This window comes from Hermetia illucens, chromosome 2 (assembly GCF_905115235.1).
Source record: "Hermetia illucens chromosome 2, iHerIll2.2.curated.20191125, whole genome shotgun sequence".
Classification (NCBI taxonomy): domain Eukaryota; kingdom Metazoa; phylum Arthropoda; class Insecta; order Diptera; family Stratiomyidae; genus Hermetia; species Hermetia illucens.
In genome coordinates, this window is record NC_051850.1 from 147,598,302 (window position 1) to 147,618,110 (window position 19,809).

Here is a 19,809-nt window from a genome sequence, read left to right on the forward strand (position 1 = left end):
GATTATATTTTTCATCAAATTTTAAACTTTTTCGGAATTTTTACTCGTTATTTTCCATTTTTTTCACACCTACAATATTTTTTCTCAATTTAGTATCCAATTAAGAATTAACTTACACATTTACACTCATCTAATCATAAACATTGCTAGCATTAATTTTTACGTTTTTTTTGTTGAAACAACATCATCAGATATTGAATTTACTTTAGGTATTGTGATTTTATACACATTTTCATATTTGAGATAATTTCATTCTCATGACTTCGTTTTTATATATATATGTACTTTCTTTTACAATAAAATAAATATAAACATAAATAATACACTTTTATATTAAATTTATTTAAAATTAGTTTCAAATTTGCAAACATTTTACTTGATCTTTTTTTGGTTTTGTTACTCTGCAGGTTGCTGCAACTATATCTATTATAAATAATCATTTAGACTAAAATTTTATGGTTTCATACATCTTAAATACATTTATTACTATCACAGTCTTCCATGCTAGAAATGAATTAAATAAATATAAATTTGCTGAAATAATAAAATAAATAATATAAAACCAATTAAAAATATAAAATATAAATAAATTAAAATAAATAGTGTAATTTAATTATTATTGTTAATATTGAATAATTTAATAATATTTAAGATATTTGGAAAAATCTGGGCCAACCAACATTTTCAATATAATATAGTAATATCCCCGGTTTTGATTGCAGTTTTAATTTCGTCCTCCATTTTTCATAAATAAATATATAAATTACAAATAAAATTTGTGTTTATTCAAAAAAATACGAAGTTTTTTTGTAAACGGTTAGATATACATATGTATAAATACAATATTTGCAGAGAAGAGAAAAGAATGAACGGATAAGAACGATATTAAATAAAATATAATTCCAGTGTTTTTGTTCAAAAACAATGCAATGGGATTAGTGCAGCAGCGTAGTGTCTCTATACATATTTAGATCTTCCATTTTTTTCAAATAAAAAAAAGATTTATAAAAATAAAATTTGAAAGGAAATTGTCATGAGGAATAGAGAATAATAATGATAAATGATGAAATAATGATTTTTTAATCATAAAAAAGAATTCGATGAAGTAATTCGTAATATATACAAATATGTAGAGATCAACAATAATTCTTAGATTGTTCCATACATACACATGAATTTGGTTTTTCCTCTTCACATATTCACACGATTCATTTAAAATAGTTATATTAGGTACTATCAATTATTTACAAAACTACCACTAAACTTGATTTAAAGTAAACTCCGAAAAAATTTGTTTTGAAATATTCTCTTAATAGAAAAGAAACAATTGAATTGCATCTATTTGGTACTAGACTAGAATACATATTGCTAAAATACACTGACGTTTTGAGTTGTTTTATAGTAACATTTTCTTTTTTGATTTAATATCAATTTCAAAGTTGAATTTCGTACATTTTCTCATTTACCCTTGTAAATATATACATACACCAATAAATACGATTAAGTATATTTTTTTCTTTGCTTTACTGATTCGTTATTATTATTATAATTCATTGAAATTTGAAATGTGGCGGGGTTGTACCGATTAAGTTTTTGTTAATATTCCTTTTGTAATACTAACAAAAATTTACATAACTTCAAGTGTAGTCCACTTAATTTGTTTAAAATCCTCCCCCGGATGGTGAGGGTCAGGCATAGTGAGGGTATGAACTCAGATGTGGTGCTACATGGGATGGCGTTACATGGCTCATCGAATGTGGTTGATAGAGGTTAGTAGCCGGACTTCCCCAATTACCCCATGATGCTGCTGATGGAAATATGGAAGCTGAAATGAAATGAAATATTTGTTCATTACTATGATTTGAAAGTTATTTGAAGAGATTGGAAGTATTTGTGGAAATTTTGGTTGAAATTATGTGATACGCTCTAAAAGCTCTACAAAGGACAGAATAGGACACATACAAGGGTTACTTGGGATATCGAAATACCAGGTGTGCAGGTGGATTTCGAAAAACACTTTTTGGAGAGGTCGTTACGCCCTTAGTGGGGCATAGTGCATCATCCACGCCTTCTCCTACTAGCCTTCCCTGAGAACCCTAGGCTCCTTCTCTACTGTTCTGCGCCAAACGTCCTTTGGACGACCTCCAGTCAAAGCCAGCAATCCACTTGTCGCTTCTCGTTAATGCTCGCAATATGAATTGCCACTTCCACCTTCTGATCGACTCGCCAACCGGTAAACAGTTCGAGGCCAGCGTATCTCGATGACACGTCACAAGTAAGTGTTGACGAAGGCTTGGAGCTTTTAGGTAACAGCGGAGGTCATTTTTTATGTGCCACTCTCATATAGTAACACAGAAAGAATATCGGCACAACAGTCTCAACTTGATCTTTGTTGGTTTTATTGATGCTTATCTTCAGCCCAACTCTATTTGCACTTTTTTTTTCAAATCCGGAGCCATTTGCTTAAGGCCGCTGACTCGGTGAGAGTTACTCTCACTGTGAACCGCGTAGTAGAGGTGTTTGAGGAAAGATATCATAGTCCTCCGCATCCTCCGGATAAGGCATAAAGAAAATCGTCACCGATAACAAGAAGAAAAAATATCGGTGGTAAGATAGATCATGGTGGACTCCATTGATTCCATTGAGTGTTGACGCTGTCTAAAGCCTTTTCGAAATCGATGAAAAGCAGGTGAAGCGAAGATCTAAACTCCGCGCTTTGTTCCAAAATAGTCCGTGGGATGTTGATGTGGTCAATGCACAAAGATCCAAAGCGGAAACCAGCCTGTCGTTCAATCTGTCGGGGTGGTCCTGGATGCATTATAGGATTATTTTAGCTATTACCTTTGCGACGGCAGGAAGCACGCAGGAATGGTAAGCTCTTAAGATATGGTACCAAAGGAAAACGATAGGCAATTCTACTTTACAAGGTGGGGTGGGAATGAAGCTTAGGGGTACTTGCTGCGTGGTGAAATTCGTGTAACCAAAAGTTTGAAAAATGGAGTTTAGAGCACGTAGAGCCTAATAATAATAATAATCGTTGGCACAACAATCCGATTCGATCAGGGCCTTGAGGTGCGTTAGAGAACTTCATTGAAGAAAGTAGCGGTACACTATAGGATTATAGTACCCTATATTAAGCAATGTAGTCAGCATTGCGCTCGTCCGAGACGATTACCCTGATTTGACTCAGGTACTCATTTGCAGCTGAGTCAACTGGTATCCGACGTCAAATCATGATAGAAATTGCACTGCTACCAGTGAGATTTGAACCGTGACTTTCCGTACGACAGCCTTGTGCTCTAACCACTCGGGTATCCGGAGACAGTAGAGCCTAGCCGGGAACAAAATTGAGGCACCAATGGATTCCTATTCGATATCCGAAATATCCGAAAAGGGAGTTGAGAGTTGGTTATCTTTCACAGGTTTGATTAGATCGTACCTAACGAATGCTAGGTGCCATTTTGTAATAACTTGATAAAAGATACTTGATGGCCTGATGACCATTCGAGTTAGCCGAAGTCGACGTCCGCAATTCGTGCAGCTCCAATGAAACACATATGGTATATGTTTGCACATCTCTGCGCTAATCAGGCTCGGAAACTTCGGGGCTCTTTTAGGACAGTTCACTTCCTCGCTCGTCATTATTAAAATATTTCATGTATCCTTTAATTCGATGCATCCAACCGCACTGGAACCTGATACCCAAATAGGAATACCGCGCGGAGTTGAAACGAAAATGGAAAAATAAAAAAACTACTGATTCACCAGTGCTCGGGGGCCGGAAATTTCGGGAGTCCAAAGGCACGTTTGTTTAAAATCTAAGGCAAAAGAAGCGTCGATTGAAAATGCGATTCGCCGTGGATCTTCCCCTCGATCGCGGCAATCGAGTCTCGAGTTATTCAGTTCCATGCGTGTAGGGTAACCAGTATTTAAACGATACATGAATTTTTTTGATAACGACACATTTCTGTGCTTGGTTAGTACAGAGGCGCGCGTGTTGACAGGACGTTTCAGTGAAACTGCATGGATTGGGGGCGGTCTTTCGCTGTCAATTTCGTTTATGTTTTTCGAATAGGTCAGCCTTCTTAGCTTTGGGTGAGCTTCATTCGGTGGTTGAATGCATTGCTTACACGGATGATTCCATCATCCTTGTTGAGGGGAACAGCCCATTTGAGCTCAAGCAGCGGGGTACTGAGTACATGCGTATCGTAAATGCGTGGTCTCTTAAAATTGGTGTCAACGGAAAAAAACCGTCGCAATGTTGTTCGAAGCAATTTAGGTCGTCCACCATTTGTCAAGTTGAACAGGGTGAATCTGAAATACCAGGAGACAGTCACAATCGCAAAATGCTCAGGATGAGTGTAACTAAACTGGCAGGTATGCTGAGGTGTGTGATGAGGTTTGAATGGGGTCTAAGCAGAAGTGCTTATAGATCTATATATGTGAGACTCTTTCTTGCATATTCTACCCACGGGTGCCTTTCGTTGTATAATTTTGCGATGACGGTGCCGGGCAGAAAACTGCTCTACGTCTATCAGCGAATGGTATAGTTAATGTGTCTCTCGGTTTCGGTAACGGTTTCGAATAATGCCATTTAGGTTTTGCTGGGTGTTCTATCTCTTGATCTAGAGTCCGATGTGCCATGGCCTACAGAATTAGAACGGGCGTACCTTTGCTGTAAACAAATGTAATCAATAGTAGTCAGGTGGACGATTTAGGACCACTTGCGTCAAAAGGTTGTTAGATGAATATGTTACATCTACCTGGTAAATTAGATGGAATGTATGTGGGAAAGGTATGTATTATAAAATGTGTGCCTGCCAGAGGAAATTCTATCGGGCTAGAGATGGGCAGCATGGTAGCGTGAATAAGTTTCTCTTTTCGCGGAACCTTACCTCCAGTCAAGGTTGTTCTCTATGTGGGGCAGACTCAGAGGACTTTTTTATGGCCTCAAAAAGGGAAACTCTGCGTTTATAGGAATTCAAAGTATAGGTCTAAAACAAGGACCATGATGAAGGTGGTAGAAGGATGAATGGATGGATGAGGAATTCTTCAGAAAATATTTGGGCCCATCAATCATCAACGTTGAGCACATATTTTCTTAATAATTTGAGTTTGTGAGTATAAACTGTGTGCGGCATCCAATCCTTTTGCCAATGCTGATCATAATTTGCCAGCCTTTTGAAATCGAAGACAGTGAAGAGGAGAATTGAAAAGTTACCATTGGAAAAGATTTATTTTTGTGTATACATATACTTTGCTTCCCTTTTTTTATGGGATAGGGGGTCGTATTTAGTAGCTCTAGTATTAAAAATTTCACATCCCCTGACAATTACTACGCTACTCTTGTTTGCTCGATTTCGGAAATAAAAACCGTTATTTGCATAGAAGTGCCGGATTGAAGGTATCATAAAATACAATGAGGATGGGATCATCTGGCTTCCAAAATATCGACATAGGCATAATGAAAAGCAACCGAGTCCGCGCTTTAATATTGTCAGAAAGTTGGAGTTCAGTGGTTTAGGTATTGATGGTTTACATATTCGTATTTCTAATGTAAAACATTTCGGAGCTCGCCAGCTCCATCTTTATTCGCATGAAGGTTTGGGGGTTTAATGTGAGTACCTGTCCTGTAGGGATAATCCGGTTGTCTTCGGATGTGGATTGATTTGAAGACTACAATCAAAATACCGCCGCAGCTGGCGGTGGTGGTTTATATAGAGTGCAAGCTCAGCATTCATACCAATGGATGTGGGGTCTATCTAACACCTTTGCTTAAATTAACAGGTACGGCAACCGAGTGGTGTAACGCAACTCCATCCTTGAGTCTAGAAGGAGTTCTGGGGCATAGGCTCTCATAGGGCCATCCTGGTTCCCATTGCACCAGATAACTTCCGGTGATGTTTCGTGGAAAGAGCCAGTTCAGATGAGATCCATTGCAGACTCGGGACTGATTCAAGTAGTAACATATTTCCGATAGCTTTTTTAAGCATATGTCATGATGAAGTCATTTTGAAGCTTAGGTCATTAGTTCACCACTGCAATTTTAGATTCACTTCTTTATGACTAGAGTCAAAACTGCTTCCTGCTTCGGGAAGTATTTATCTAGATTTTTCATTGTTATTCCATACGACTGCCTCGGCAAGGAAGGCTTTTCTTTCCCTAGGAGAATTTCCTTAAATTGGGTGTAGGTGATATTATTCACACATTTCGTGCCGATAACCACTTCTAAAACAGACAGACAGTAAACCCAGCCTAATATCGTTTTGTTTTTTTACAAAATTAAATGAACTATTCAATTTCTTTGTTTTCTTTTATTTCCAACGGGAACTTCCGCTTGTTTTCCGGCAAAGCTGTTTTGTTGGGAGTTATTAAACAGTCCTAATCTAAGGGAGTTTTATAAATATGAGATAGAATGAAAAAAATTATATTATTTTTATATTTGCATATTATAAAATTTCTGACTTTTTCTTAAAAGGCATTTTTTAATATTTCCATTCTAATTTACATATTCTCATTCGAATCAATCGCCACATAGTCTACCATTGAAAGGGAGAAGAAATTTTGATTTTTGTTACTTTCTTTATCTACAAGGATCTATTCAAGTGCAGAGATACGGACAAGCAATAGTAGATATACTTTTATGATACCCGGCAGAAGAAAGTCCAAATGATACATAATCCTCATTCCACAGAAAAGCATAAAGAAACCTCATCGACTCCAGCCGTTTGCTTCCGAGTATATTTCCAGCATTTCTTCAAGCGCCTTCATTTCAACAAAAGGAAATAAATTAAAATGAAAAGAAATGATATTTTTCCTCCACAAACTTCATGGACTATAGTAGCGGTAACGGTAGCGGAGATTCCCACTAAAGAGGAAGATTTCAGGAACAAATTTATTACTCAATGGGAAACAATCTCAAAGTGGGAAATTTCCCGAACGTTTCCGTCGCGACCGACGAATTCGTAACCGAAGCGGAAGTAGATGTTCATGCACTTCGACATCCTATACTCAACCGGTCCCATCGACCGCAATATATTGGACTCGTCTGTGTCGAACTAGAAGCTCTCTAACCCCGTTCTATTCTATTCCATATTAAATCACATAAACGACCGATACTACCTTTCCCTGTCTGGCCCTATCCTTTTTGGGGGACGATCAAGAGGGGGCTGAAGCAGACAAGAAGCCGAAGGAGAAGGAAATACTTAGATTTGTAGAAAGTGGTGCCCGGCTCTAAATATATGTATGTCGAAAACGAAACGGAATGGCGCTTCGTGTTAGCAGATGGAGACACGGGGGAAGGACTTTGGTGCGTTGCTATTCCGTTCTGCACAACCTTCCATTTTGCAATCTGTCTGTGAGCATTTGAGGGAAGAACTTTTCCACTTTCCAATATATTTTAGAGGGTGTCGAGGATGAAAAGTCGATAATTTTGGGTGAGGAGAATCTGTTGAGGCGGTGGGGATGGGGGGTGTACAGAGGAGGTGGTGCCGTGACGTTTCCCTTGAAGAACACCTTCGGCTATGGGCAGGCATGACGAAGGAAGCTCAGCCTTCAATATCGCATTATAGAAATTTCCTCAAGTTTTCCTGCCATTCAAAAGGGCAAATCGATTCGTTTCTCGTATATTTAACTTTAGATAGATAACAAACTACTAAATGTAATGTTTGCAGCGTGGCACGAAATGGTATAGATTGGGAACGCTATTTAGATAAAGGTGGATTGCATGTGAATAGTTTGTATATGGTGAGTTTTGTTGTGAGTCAATAGCGTAGTTAGAACGAGTTCATTTTGATATTTTCACATTGGAACTTTTGAAAACTCATTGGAATGCTCTTTCTCACCTATTTTTCATAAAACTTATATTGTACAGTACATTGTTTCTAGTGGACATTTTCCCACATTGGGCGCCACATCTTAAAAGGCTTGAAATTGTTTTACTTATTGAAACACACTTGCTTAATTCTGTGGGTGTAAAACTTTGGTAGATTGTGCCACCAAAAAAAGCATAATTACTTAGTATGAAAAGTGACACCAAATTTATAAGAACCGAAATACCAATTCTGCGAATTCATCAGCTTCTTTCTCAGATGAAATTAACAACCAGTTTGCCTCGCTGTCAGTCTCTTCACCTATCTGTTAGCCTATCCGCCTGTCTGTTTATCTAGCTGTCTGGCTGCCACACGCACTTTTATCAGAATTGTTGACACGAAAGTTGGTGGAATTGCTGTAGTCAGAACTTCTATGCATGCCGTGAATGACATTATTCTACGATGGGTTCAGATGTAGGTCTATATATACGCAAAAGGGAAACCTTCCTGGTGATGCCTTTATACGATATTTACGCTTCAAACCATTCTCCAGTATCATATATCTTTTTTTGGTATATGTTTCGTTCAACTTAGCAGTCAGCCGCTGTGATAAAATGTCAGCGTCTTATGAGAATGTAGCCGATTTGCGTTTAACTATTCCCATTCTGAAATGTGGGAAGATGAGACAATCGTTTGATATTCACAAGTGCAAGGACATTGTTGCCGTCGGCCTTTCCACCCACATGACCTTGGTTGCCTTCAATAATGATATAGTCATCAGAAAAACCGTTATAGGTCTTTGCATCGAGAAGTTGCCAGACATCGTCTTTCTCGGCATCAAGTAGACCTGTCTGTGGTGGTAAAGAAGTGAATAGTGCGATAAGTTGATATAATTAATAGCTTAATAGGCCGGTTATAATTCGTTCGATTTCTTTAATGGTATCACAGAAACCTTCAGAGATGGGACACCGCATTAAGCGTGTGGTCTACTAAAATAGAGAAGTTTATAGCCATTTTCTGCGTGATCGGGTTCTATATCACCGCTTCTGGCACCAGGCTATTGGGTTTCTTGTGCGCCTTTTCCGAAGGGTTCTTGAGAGTTACTTGGTCTTTCCAGTGAGATTGTCAAAATTTATTGTGCGGACACGTATTTGATTTGTTCGGACTAATTTACTTACGCCGTGCGTGCGCGAAGAATCCTTGCCTATTTCTCGACAGGACCAGAGCCCGTTCTGCTGCCCAAACATTTTTCCGAGGTTTATGACCGAATAAGATCATTTTGTTTTTAACGACATTGCATGCATTTTTATGGTCAGCATGTCGCTGGACCTGTCACCAAGAGAAATCAGATAATATTTAGCATAGTGGAATAACTACAAATATACTTTATTTATCTCTTTTTGCTTTATTGAGAATAATAAAAAGTACATTAGCTCAAACCCTCCTCCTTTATCTGGATTTGAGACCAGCATGCTATGTAAATAACATGATGGAGTGAGATTACCCTTAGTCTACCCGTGGCTGCTGTCGCCGGGTCGTTCGATCATTGTCCATAACGAGGAAGTTGACAGATTGGCTCACCAAGAGACCAGCATTTGCTATCCCGCTATCCAATGTCAAGTCTGCTCTGAAGGGTGAAATTGCAGGAATTCAGACAGACAAATGAAGAAATGGGCTAGATTATAGCACAATATTTTCGATATAGATCTAAATAGGAAGATTAAATCTGGATCGAAATTAAGTTGGCTTAAACGAACGATGAACTCAGATATTTTGAACCGTCAGAACAATCAGCATTTGCGCTCAGAAAGTAATTTAGATATGGTACAGCTATACTCAAAGAGAGTAGAAAAGACTCTGAATGAGTTGTTTGTGAGTTGACATTAATTGGAAATGGACGGAGAAAACATCATGAGCTATCATTCATGTCAAGGATTTGCAAGAAGTAAACCACAGATCATTGAGAAAAACTAATACGAGAGATGTGGAAATGTGATAAGAAATTCTTAAATAGGTGTTGTTTCGAAGATTTTCTAATATTGAAGAAATATTTTTTGTGTAGATTGCGGTTGACTTGCACATCAACTTAAAGGTAAGAAGTAAACATTTTTACATACAGATGCATAGGAAATTGAGGAAATGCCTGCGTGGGATATTTGAAGAAATTAAAGTGTTGATTGAATTGAAGTACGCGGTTTCATACATTTGTTAATTTAGTGAAGCCTAAAGTCGATTAGCAATTAACAAGGAAATGTTTGTAATATCACAAAAGTGACTTCATCTTGAATTGCAATATCACTGAGCGCATTGCCAAACAATACAACTCCACTAAACAATACATCATCTACTATCACGCATTGCCAAGCATTACCGCATTACCTAACATTATCGCATTATCTAACACCATCATACATTGCAAAACCTCATCGATCTTCGTAGTACAAGTGGCGGTGGTAATTGTCGTCGAGTTGATGCTAAGAATCGTTTGCTCTTTTGCTTGTCTTTAAACCTTTTGTTTTTTTTTCGTTTCTTGCATGAAGGGTTTATTCACTCTTCATTGATATCAAGTTGACGCTGCGTGCTATTTACGCCATGAATGTGATAAATGTAAGGCAAATCACTCTAGTGATAATATTTGGTGATATCGGCTGTCGAGTATTCATATTTGATGTTGATGATATAACATCATATGTATTAGTTTTTTCAAAAAGTGATATGATATCACATTACCTACTAAGGGGATGTTTCGCGTACTACTATTCTACAGACGACGTATGTTTGCATATTGCCTTGCTGGTCAGTACATAGAAAATTCACATATTTCTGAAATTTGCAATGAAAAGACCCTCGATTTTAAAAATTGCCGCAATATAGATTATGTCATGGTATGATCTCAAAACTTGATAAAGATAAAATATAACACACCTCGATTCCGAGTTGAATTGTTTCTAAAACTTAAATCACTGATAAGAGGGACCGTTAACTAAGATTATTTCGGACATTTCACCATTAGTCTTCGATGCAGCAATGCATTACCTTAAGTTGGCTATGCGCGGCCATTCAGGTCTGTCAGTCACGCCTGAACAGTCTACAGTCCATTTGGACACCTTTTGGATGGAAAAAGGCATCCACGTACCAGAAAACCAGGCGATATCATGTGTTCAACTCTGTCCGTGAAAGCTATTGAGACCCAAATTAGAGATATTTTTGTGTTTGACCATTTATAAAAAATGTTTACCAGCGATGACGATGCACATAAAATTCTCACTCTCTGCCTGAACACACGTGAAATTCTCTGATCGTGGATGGCTTCCTTTACCCTGTCACTACACGCAACTTTTTTTAATTAACTCAAATGTTTGTCTATCTGTTGTTCCTCTTTTAGTATTGCAATATTGTTACTAGTGTGGCTGGAAAAACGATAACTTCCGAAAAGTTTGGAGTTTGATACTCTACGGTTTATTCAAAGAGAAATAAGTGGAGGAGAAGGTGGGTGTGACATCTTATGTGTCAGTTGTAATGTAAAAAGTACCCTGAATGGTTATTGTTTATGAGTACAACGCAGGATGGAAACGGTGAAGAAGATTCGGAGTATTTTTAATATAATTCATTTGAAAACGTTCAAATGGGAATAGCCGACAGAGAGAGATTTTGAACCGAGACTGCCTTCATCTGTTTCGAGGCTTTCTGCAAAGTTTTCGATCCTTTTACTTTGCCGCCTTGTAGATACTTGAGTGTCCTTTAGCGTCTATTAATTCTGCCTATGCTGTTTCTGTACGTGTAATGAAGAAATGTTTTCATTTTTTTTATCGAAATTTTTTTTTAGATATTATTTTTTTCAATTTGAGCCAAGTGATTGTTCAATGACGCTTTTGCAGGATGACCTTTTCTTGTCTCTGACCATTTTCATTTGTTCCCATCTACTTTCTAAACCACGGTTTCCCCAGTTGGGAATATTCAAAATACTCCGTGAAATCTATTGGACGTGTTTTTCGAGGTAATCAGCACAGTAACAATATGTAACTCTAATCGAGGATTTTTGACATGAAATTCTGGATAGTTTTGGCAGTTTCGCTCGTTTCAGCTCATCACTCCATTTTAAAATGATGGAAAGAGGAGGATTGCTTATTTTTGAACTTAAGAGCTTAAGTAACCATTGAAATATAGATATATGGAAAATTGTAATATTCGATTTAGTAGTATATATGTACTTAGAATATGTAGTTTTTGTTGCTCCTATTGTTAGGAAGGAAACTATATCTACTTTAGCGCATAACTATGCATATAGTTTTCACTCTGCCATTTTTGTACACCGGGTAACTTAAATAGGGACAGACCCTGGAAAGAGGGGGGGGGGGGGCGGAAACGGGGGGATTTTCCCGGGAGCATGGAATAAGAATCTTATAATTTCGTATAATTATCTCCCCTTGCTGATTTTTTGCATAACTTTAACTCCTGGTCCCAGTTTTCTCTCTACTGCCCTGGATGAGACTAATATTTATACATATGTTCGCTTTTCAATTGGCGAAACCAAGCAGAGTGTTATCCTTGACTGAATTCTTTCCCCTACTCCGGGGTTTTCCTGGTTGTCTTTCGACTTGCCCTTGAATAGAATAGTCTTGGAATTTTTCAGTCATTCACGCGCTCTACGTAGCCTGCATATTGAAGCTTTCGAATTTCATTTTGGGTCGCGGTTTCTGGTTTGCGCTGTTAAGGGTGTACCATATGCAACTCCCTCTTGTATTTAAACCGTCATATGCTGCCCTTTCTTACAGGATATAAAGGCAGTTTGACATGACGCTCGTAATTCATACGAGTCATTGGTGTGAGCACTGGGGGCGAGTGTTTCGCTACGATAGTGACGTCTATCCGCTAAAATAATATCTCCACTCCACTGGGCCATTTTAGCAAACTATATGTACTGTCAACCGCTTAAATAACACCAAACTAACCACTCGTACATGCCAATCGTATCGGAAAGTTCGTTTCCAATAGCTGACCTTATACGATCAGTATTTCATCAATCTGGCGTCACTCAAAATGACAAAATCATGGCAAACTGATCGTCTAGGGTATTTTCATGGCTATGACTGATGGACTGAAGAATATGTAAATGTTTAAATAACATCGGTCAGTACTCACGGACTGGTGATTCGCTGGGTGGAAGGCAATTGTCTTTGTGTTGTTAATCGAAACATTACTTCCAAATGGTTCGGATGTTTAAATCCATGCGATAAACCCCTTTTTGCCGTCTAGTTTAAACTAACCTGTTCGTCCATCAGTTTTTCATTAGTCAGTGGATTGACTTATGACAGACTGATGACATTCATGAACACTTACAGCGAGCACTGGAATACAGAACACCAATTCACACAAGGAGAGTACTAAGAGATAGTACTCCGTTTTGGTGACCCTTATTAGTATCGTGTAAAGCGGCATTAAGATTTTTCTGCGCACCCCGCCTTCGGAGGCATTAATTGCCTGGTGCTCAGCCTAGAATATCCTTGTATTTTTCGAAAGATAAAAAAAGAAGTCACAGCGGTATCAACTCAAGCAGTTACAATAAATTATAAGGTATTAGATGTATCAGTCGAAATACTCTAAATTATGACTTTTAGACTTTAGTTCTGCTTTAGAAGGTGTTTTATTGAGGCCTTTGCACTTTATACATTTTGGGAACAATTCCCAAATAAACTATAATTTATATTCGCATGTGAGTATTTATTTTGCACACTTTCGATATTAGACGGGAAAAATTGCTACTCGTAGAATCAAAGACGAATGTTAACATTTAAAGAAGCATAACGCACCTGAAGATGAAGTCATTCCATGATGCGGGCTCATAAATGAACTCAGCTTTGCACTGTGATGATATGGTGTCATAAACAGATCACTCTGATATTTATAAGTGTGATCACTGGCGGCGGGTTGTGTGGCTGCGGCTAATCCTTGGAAATCGAATTTATATGCATATCGTTTCCCATGAACTTTTGTCATGATGTTCTTATCATAGTAGTATCTGGAAAGATGAAGAGAAAAAAATAATTTTAAAATTAATTTATTGAAGTAAAATATGAGTATGGAGAAATTTAAGGGAGTGTTTGTGGGCTGGGAGTCATGATTCCATTTGTTATTCAAAATTTTTGGGTCCGTGAGTCCTTAACTTTCCGACAAGTATCAAAAATCAGACCGGATTCGGAAAGTACTAACCGAGACTTTTCATTTGATATCCCACATGACTACATTTGGTGAAAAAAATACACCCCTCTTTTGCATGTATGGGGGCACCCCCCTCCTTAAATTTCAGTTAGAATGATGTAACTCACTGTATGCGTGAACATTCACAGTTAGCACCTTTCCTTCAAATTTGGTGGCAATTGTTATTTTAGTCTTGATAAGAGTTGATTGTAATTTTCTTCTATATATTGGATTTGGATATCCCTAGCAACTGCTTTCGATTCGGAGTCAAAATGTTGCCACCGAAGTGAACCATAATCTATTTTAATTTCAATGAGTAGAAATGTCCTTTTAATTTCCTAGAGCTTTCTTTCAGTAAAAATTTACTTTACGCGAACTCCATATATAACCAAACCAAAATACTGCCTTACTAACTTCTTGGATGCTTGTATATGCATTGAGTATTATCGCCGATTCACTTCAATGTGATACCAAAATTTTATGACGTAGTGTGCAGTAATTCCACGTGGAAGAGGAAATTCTATCTCTTATATCTATTTGTGTTAATAATAATAGGATTCCTACCAAAAGTCCAGTATTGTGTTCAATATTATGGCGTGCAAATTGCGACCAATATTATTACAAACTTAAAGGGGGGCTACGCAGTAAATATGTAATAGTGTATTGTTATTTACTTTATTTGAGCAGATATCAGGATGACCCAGTTTTGGTATTCAGGTACCACCATGAATCTTTACGGATTTTTCGGATGGGTAGTTTCGTAGACCAGTTTTTACCCCTGGAATATTTTTAACCACCGGAATCTCTTCCTCTCCAATCTTTACAACTTAGGCCAAGAAAATACTTGCTTCGAAAAGTAAGGTGCGTATATTTCGAGTCCTAACTCCTCCATTTTTCTACTGATATAGAAGTACTAATTGACGATATTATTCACTGTACACGTGGTGGTTCCAACGCTTCAACAGACGAACAGACAGAGAGTGAACCGATTTTCGTTTAGCAAGAGTTCCTTTTTAACTGCTATCCACGGGCATTGGGTTTCAGTCTTCCATTTTACATAACTTGGCATACATTTTTTTTTGTTTACAGAAGTCAGCGAAACAAGTCTATAAACTTAAAGATACTTTCAGAACCTAATCTCCGTAAATTTTTTACAATTGCAGATGTAATAAAATTTGATCAAGTAGCCTGAAAAACCTTCAAAATCAATAAAAAAGAAACAAGCTGCAATTTTGTAGGTAGCATATTATGCACCAAAGCCACTCGTGGTTAGCAAGAAGTAGTCAAGCCACAATTCCAGTAAATCACCCTCGTCCTTTTCTGTTACGAACATTTCATCCGTAGAAATTCGCCTATAAAACTTCGTATTCAAGGACTATGTGAACACGAAGCAATCCAAACCTACGTTTTTCGCCCATCAAGAATCAAAGGAGAGGGTGAGTTTGGTCCGACCTTTGTCTGAAATTAGCTACGATTGACTGTAATCGAGTTACGCATCTAGAAAAATTACTTTTTATTGCACTCTATGAAAACAAGGGAAAGCATTTAGGGTGATAAAATGAAAATGTGGGAGAGCGTCTTTTGTTTCTTTTGATTTTTATTCTCTATTTCTTATTTTCTTTGATTTCTCTTTGCGAATTATTAAATAATTTTGTATGGTTTCTATGATTGTAAATATTGTCCGTCTGCACGGCATATTTTAGATGTTATTTAGAACCATTTCGAAATTATCACAATCTCAATAGCTGTTTAAGAAAGGGAAACTATGTAAGGTTGAAATATGAAAACAAAAAAATTCACTTATTAGTCATAGGTAATTTGTCAGCTCCTTGGTGTTAAAATCAAGACAATACGTTCAAAAATGATATATTGGTAAAATATGAGGATAATTTTATTGTTTATGGTGATTTTGAATTGTTCTTCGCAATTGGGATGGTAGCTTTTGTCCCGTTTGATAGCGGGGTCGCTTTTCGCGGGTAAAGGCTTGGTCCAGCGATAGAAGCGATAATACATTTAAGCAAATGTTGGTCTATTCAAAGAGACCAAGTTACTAGAAACCCTACGATCTTGGTAGATTGATCTAAGCAGGTGTCGAAGGAATAGCTACATAAAATAGGAGAGCGTATCCCGGTGGATACATGCTTGAAGAACTCTTGATTGAGTGCTCGTTACTGCTTGAACTGCAATGATATTTTCAAGAAAATCTGTCGAAATAAGGGAATGCCCAAAAAAATGTAGAATGAGAGATGATGTAAAAGGCCTTAAAAAGGTTCAGCTTTTGTCCTGTAAGGAGGCAAGAAGCAGGAAACAGCACACACTGAGTGCTTGCTACAGACAATCGAAACTAAAAAAATATAAATAGATCAAAATGAAAATTTTACTAGAAATGGAAACTAAACAAGTCGGACCGGAAACTAGACGCTTCAAGTATGAAAGGTTTTGTGTATTTCTTTTATATAGAGATTTCAGTGTGCATTGTCTCATTAGTATGTAGCACGTAATACCCATATACCCACTTTCGAGTGATATTGACATTCAGTCTTGAATTTGCACTGAAGCGACAGTTTTGACCTATTATAACTTTGTTAGTAATAGCTCGATTTTCACAAAATTTGGTAGCATCATGCTCTATGATGTAGCCTACATTATTTTGTGATTCTAGGGTGAACTCAAGGGGGCTGCCCTGCCAATTACTAAAAATTATAGTAATGTATTATTATTAACTTTATTAGAACAAGTATCGGTATGGAAGGTATTTTGGAGCCTAGGCACTATTTAGTGGCAGCCCCCTGTTTTTTTTTGTAATTTTTCGGTTGGGTAGTTTCTGAGAATGGATTTGTTAAAAAAATGATCACTTTGAACCCCCGCACTCCTCACCTCTCTAACAAATTTCAAAACTAAGACCGACTTCGAAAAGTATGTGCCGCGACCTTTCATTTGATACCCCTCATGACTATATTTGATGAAAAAAAATTTACACCCCCCTTTTGCATCTATTGGGGACACCTTTATAAATTTGGTGTAAAATGATTCAACTCATTGTATGCGTGCGCGTTCATAATCACCTTTCACCTACCAAATTTTGTGTCAATGGCTACAACCGTCTCCGAGAAAAATGCGTGTGATGGACATACAGACAGACAGACAGACGGACAGACAGAAAATATCATCAACTTATGGTGAAAGCCAAGGGGATATGGACCGAAGCCGAAAAAATGATTGCAGTCATCGGAAAGAAGCTTAGGCAAGAAGAAGTCATCCGAAAGAGTGAAACGAGAGGGACACGAATATTAACATGAGCGCGGAATAAATTCTGATCCAGCCCCGCGACGTAATACTAAATGGGAGTCCCGCGGGGAGAGTGGAAGGAGAAGGAGGTGGTTTTAGTGGGCAAGAGTCCCACATAACCGCGTAGCAGGAACTTGCGGTAGCTTTTGAAGCTTTCCAACTTCCATCGGAAAAAAAAACAAAAAAAAAACGATAGACAGATAGACAGACAGTAAACCGATTTTAATAAGGTTTTGTGTTTACACAAAACATAATAATAAGCATCAATCATAATGTAGCTTTCCTCTTTGCTCTAATGTTTCCTAGGTACCGGTTTTCCAAATATTCTTCCTACATTTTCAAATCGCCTCAATCTCAAGGTGATTTCGATTCAATAAAACTATAAATTCTTCCTAGTTTTCACAAGGATAATCAGTTTAATATTGAGCATCAATCTCGAAATAGTATTGGGAAATCAATTGTTTTGTTTTTCTTTGCGAGAGCATAAGAAATTCTTAAAGGAATGACAGATCGTACAGACCTGTTTAAAAATCTTATTGAAAATTCAGAATTTATAAAGTTGATTAGGCTGGAATAAGTTTCAAATCTAGATCTCAATCTATTTCTACTATCTTCTCGCTACAGTTCTGCGACTTTCCCTTAACAGAACTGTAGCGAGAAGATAGTAGAAATAGATTGATTTTCTAGAGAAATGTTCTCCTACGATATTTGAACTTAAACTGTTTGGCAACTTTTTCATCATTTATTTGACTAAACAATTTTTTCGCATTATATTCTAAGGGAAATAGAAATAATTCTAAGCTAATTACGGAATAAAAAAAATTCCGCTCCAATTCACACAATGCCTTACAGTCTACTCCAACGCCTTATACCTCAATATTAAATAGAGCATATAGCAGTCTGGCCACATTTAGCTATACGATCAGAACATCCCATTCTCAGCATCATGGTCAAACAAGCTTTTATCAGATGCTCGGACAAACGATTAACAATCTTTTCTTCAACTTCAGTTTTTTTTGGAAACCGATGTAAAGGGAGAGTAGAAAAGATCATCAGTAACAAAGCATAACCGGTATATTTTTTCCGCGCCTTCATACAGACCTTCACAAATTTAGATAGACCTAGGCATGAAATTGCAGATATATTTTTAAAGTGCTTATTATTTTCCATTATCCTTTAATTCAATTAATTGAGTCATCCTCAAATTCGAAGTAATTGTCCATACTATGAACGCCAACTAATGACTGTGTACATCTAGATACAGAGGAACATAAACAGATGAACAAAGCTTGACACAAATCCTCAACTTTCAAAATGGCAGCTTCCACTACAAAGTTTGCGAACGTGCCACATTTTTAAGAATTCCCTTGGTGGAAATAAAGTAATTCTTTTTACCTTTCTCAGTCTCGTCAGTATCCTATTGATGACCTGATCTTGAAATGTGACAGTTTCCAGAAATAGAAAATAATTCTAAAAAGTGAAGTGCCTTTTGGCACATTTTTTTTCCCGAGTGATGATGAGGTTGACCACTTCAAGTGACCTAAGGCGAAGTACTGGCCATTGTGGTTGGCCCGATTAAAAGTCCCTATGGTTGTTTGGAAGCAAAGCGAGGTTGAGTCAAGGTGCTCGCCTAGTGGGGTCCTCCTAGAATTGAAGAGAGAGATAGGGCACGGGGCCCAACCTGCTGGACAAATGCCGGCGACCTGGAAGAGCTACTAAGCACAGACTTTATGTAGGGCATGCCCGAGTGGAAAGGTGGTGCGTTCAAGACTTTTGCTTAAGGCTGTAAGAGGGGCAGATGCTCATGCTAGAATTTCAATTTCAATCCTAAACATAACGAAAAACAAGTCGGGAAACCGGACGCCTCAGGTATAAAAAGTTTTGTGTTTTCCTATGTGAGGTACTTTGAGTGCGTGGCACCTGCACTCCTCCCCTCTAATATTGCCTATGCTGATGTCAAATTTTATACTTCTGGGATAAACTTAGGGGGGGGGGGGGGGGTTGGATCCCGGTAAATTTCTAAAATATGGCAATATATTATTATTTACTTTATTTGTGCCCATATAGGAACGGGATGTATTTTGAAGCCTAGATTTTCTATAGATTGTCACTGTGATTTTTTTTTCAGATTTTTCGGTTGGGTAGGTTCTGAGAACGAGACATGTTTCACTTTTTGGGGGACACATTTTGAGCCTTTACTGTGAAAAAAAATTACACCTGCCTTTCTCATGTACGGCTGCTTTTCAAACAGACCCCCTTCACACGGATCACGAATTTCGTGACAATCGGTTCAGTGGTTTCCGTGTAAATTGGCTGTGATAGACAGACAGACTGACAGATAGACATTGAATCGATTTTAATAAGGTTTTTTTTCACACAAAACTTGAAAAAGTGCTCACCTAATATCAGAGAGTAAAAGGGTTTCAAAACTACTACCAGTTTCGGAAAGTACTAACTAAGTAGTAAGTACTACTTTGGTTTGATATCCCCCATTACTATATCAGGTGGAAAA

At 37.6% G+C, this 19,809-nt stretch overlaps 1 protein-coding gene across 7 annotated transcripts in view; it reads right to left on the minus strand.

Annotated features, from left to right (window-relative positions):
- LOC119650257 (DNA-binding protein D-ETS-3) overlaps window positions 1-19,809 on the minus strand; it is a 204,446-nt gene continuing 184,637 nt past the window's right edge. For all 7 annotated transcript variants that reach the window (XM_038052856.1, XM_038052855.1, XM_038052858.1 and 4 more), the window contains 2 exons: window positions 13,622-13,830; window positions 1-1,825 (listed from right to left, as the gene is read on the minus strand). In XM_038052856.1, coding sequence (XP_037908784.1) covers window positions 1,689-1,825; window positions 13,622-13,830 — 346 coding nt within the window. In that variant the 3' untranslated portion in view covers window positions 1-1,688. The remainder of the gene's footprint in view (window positions 1,826-13,621; window positions 13,831-19,809) is intronic.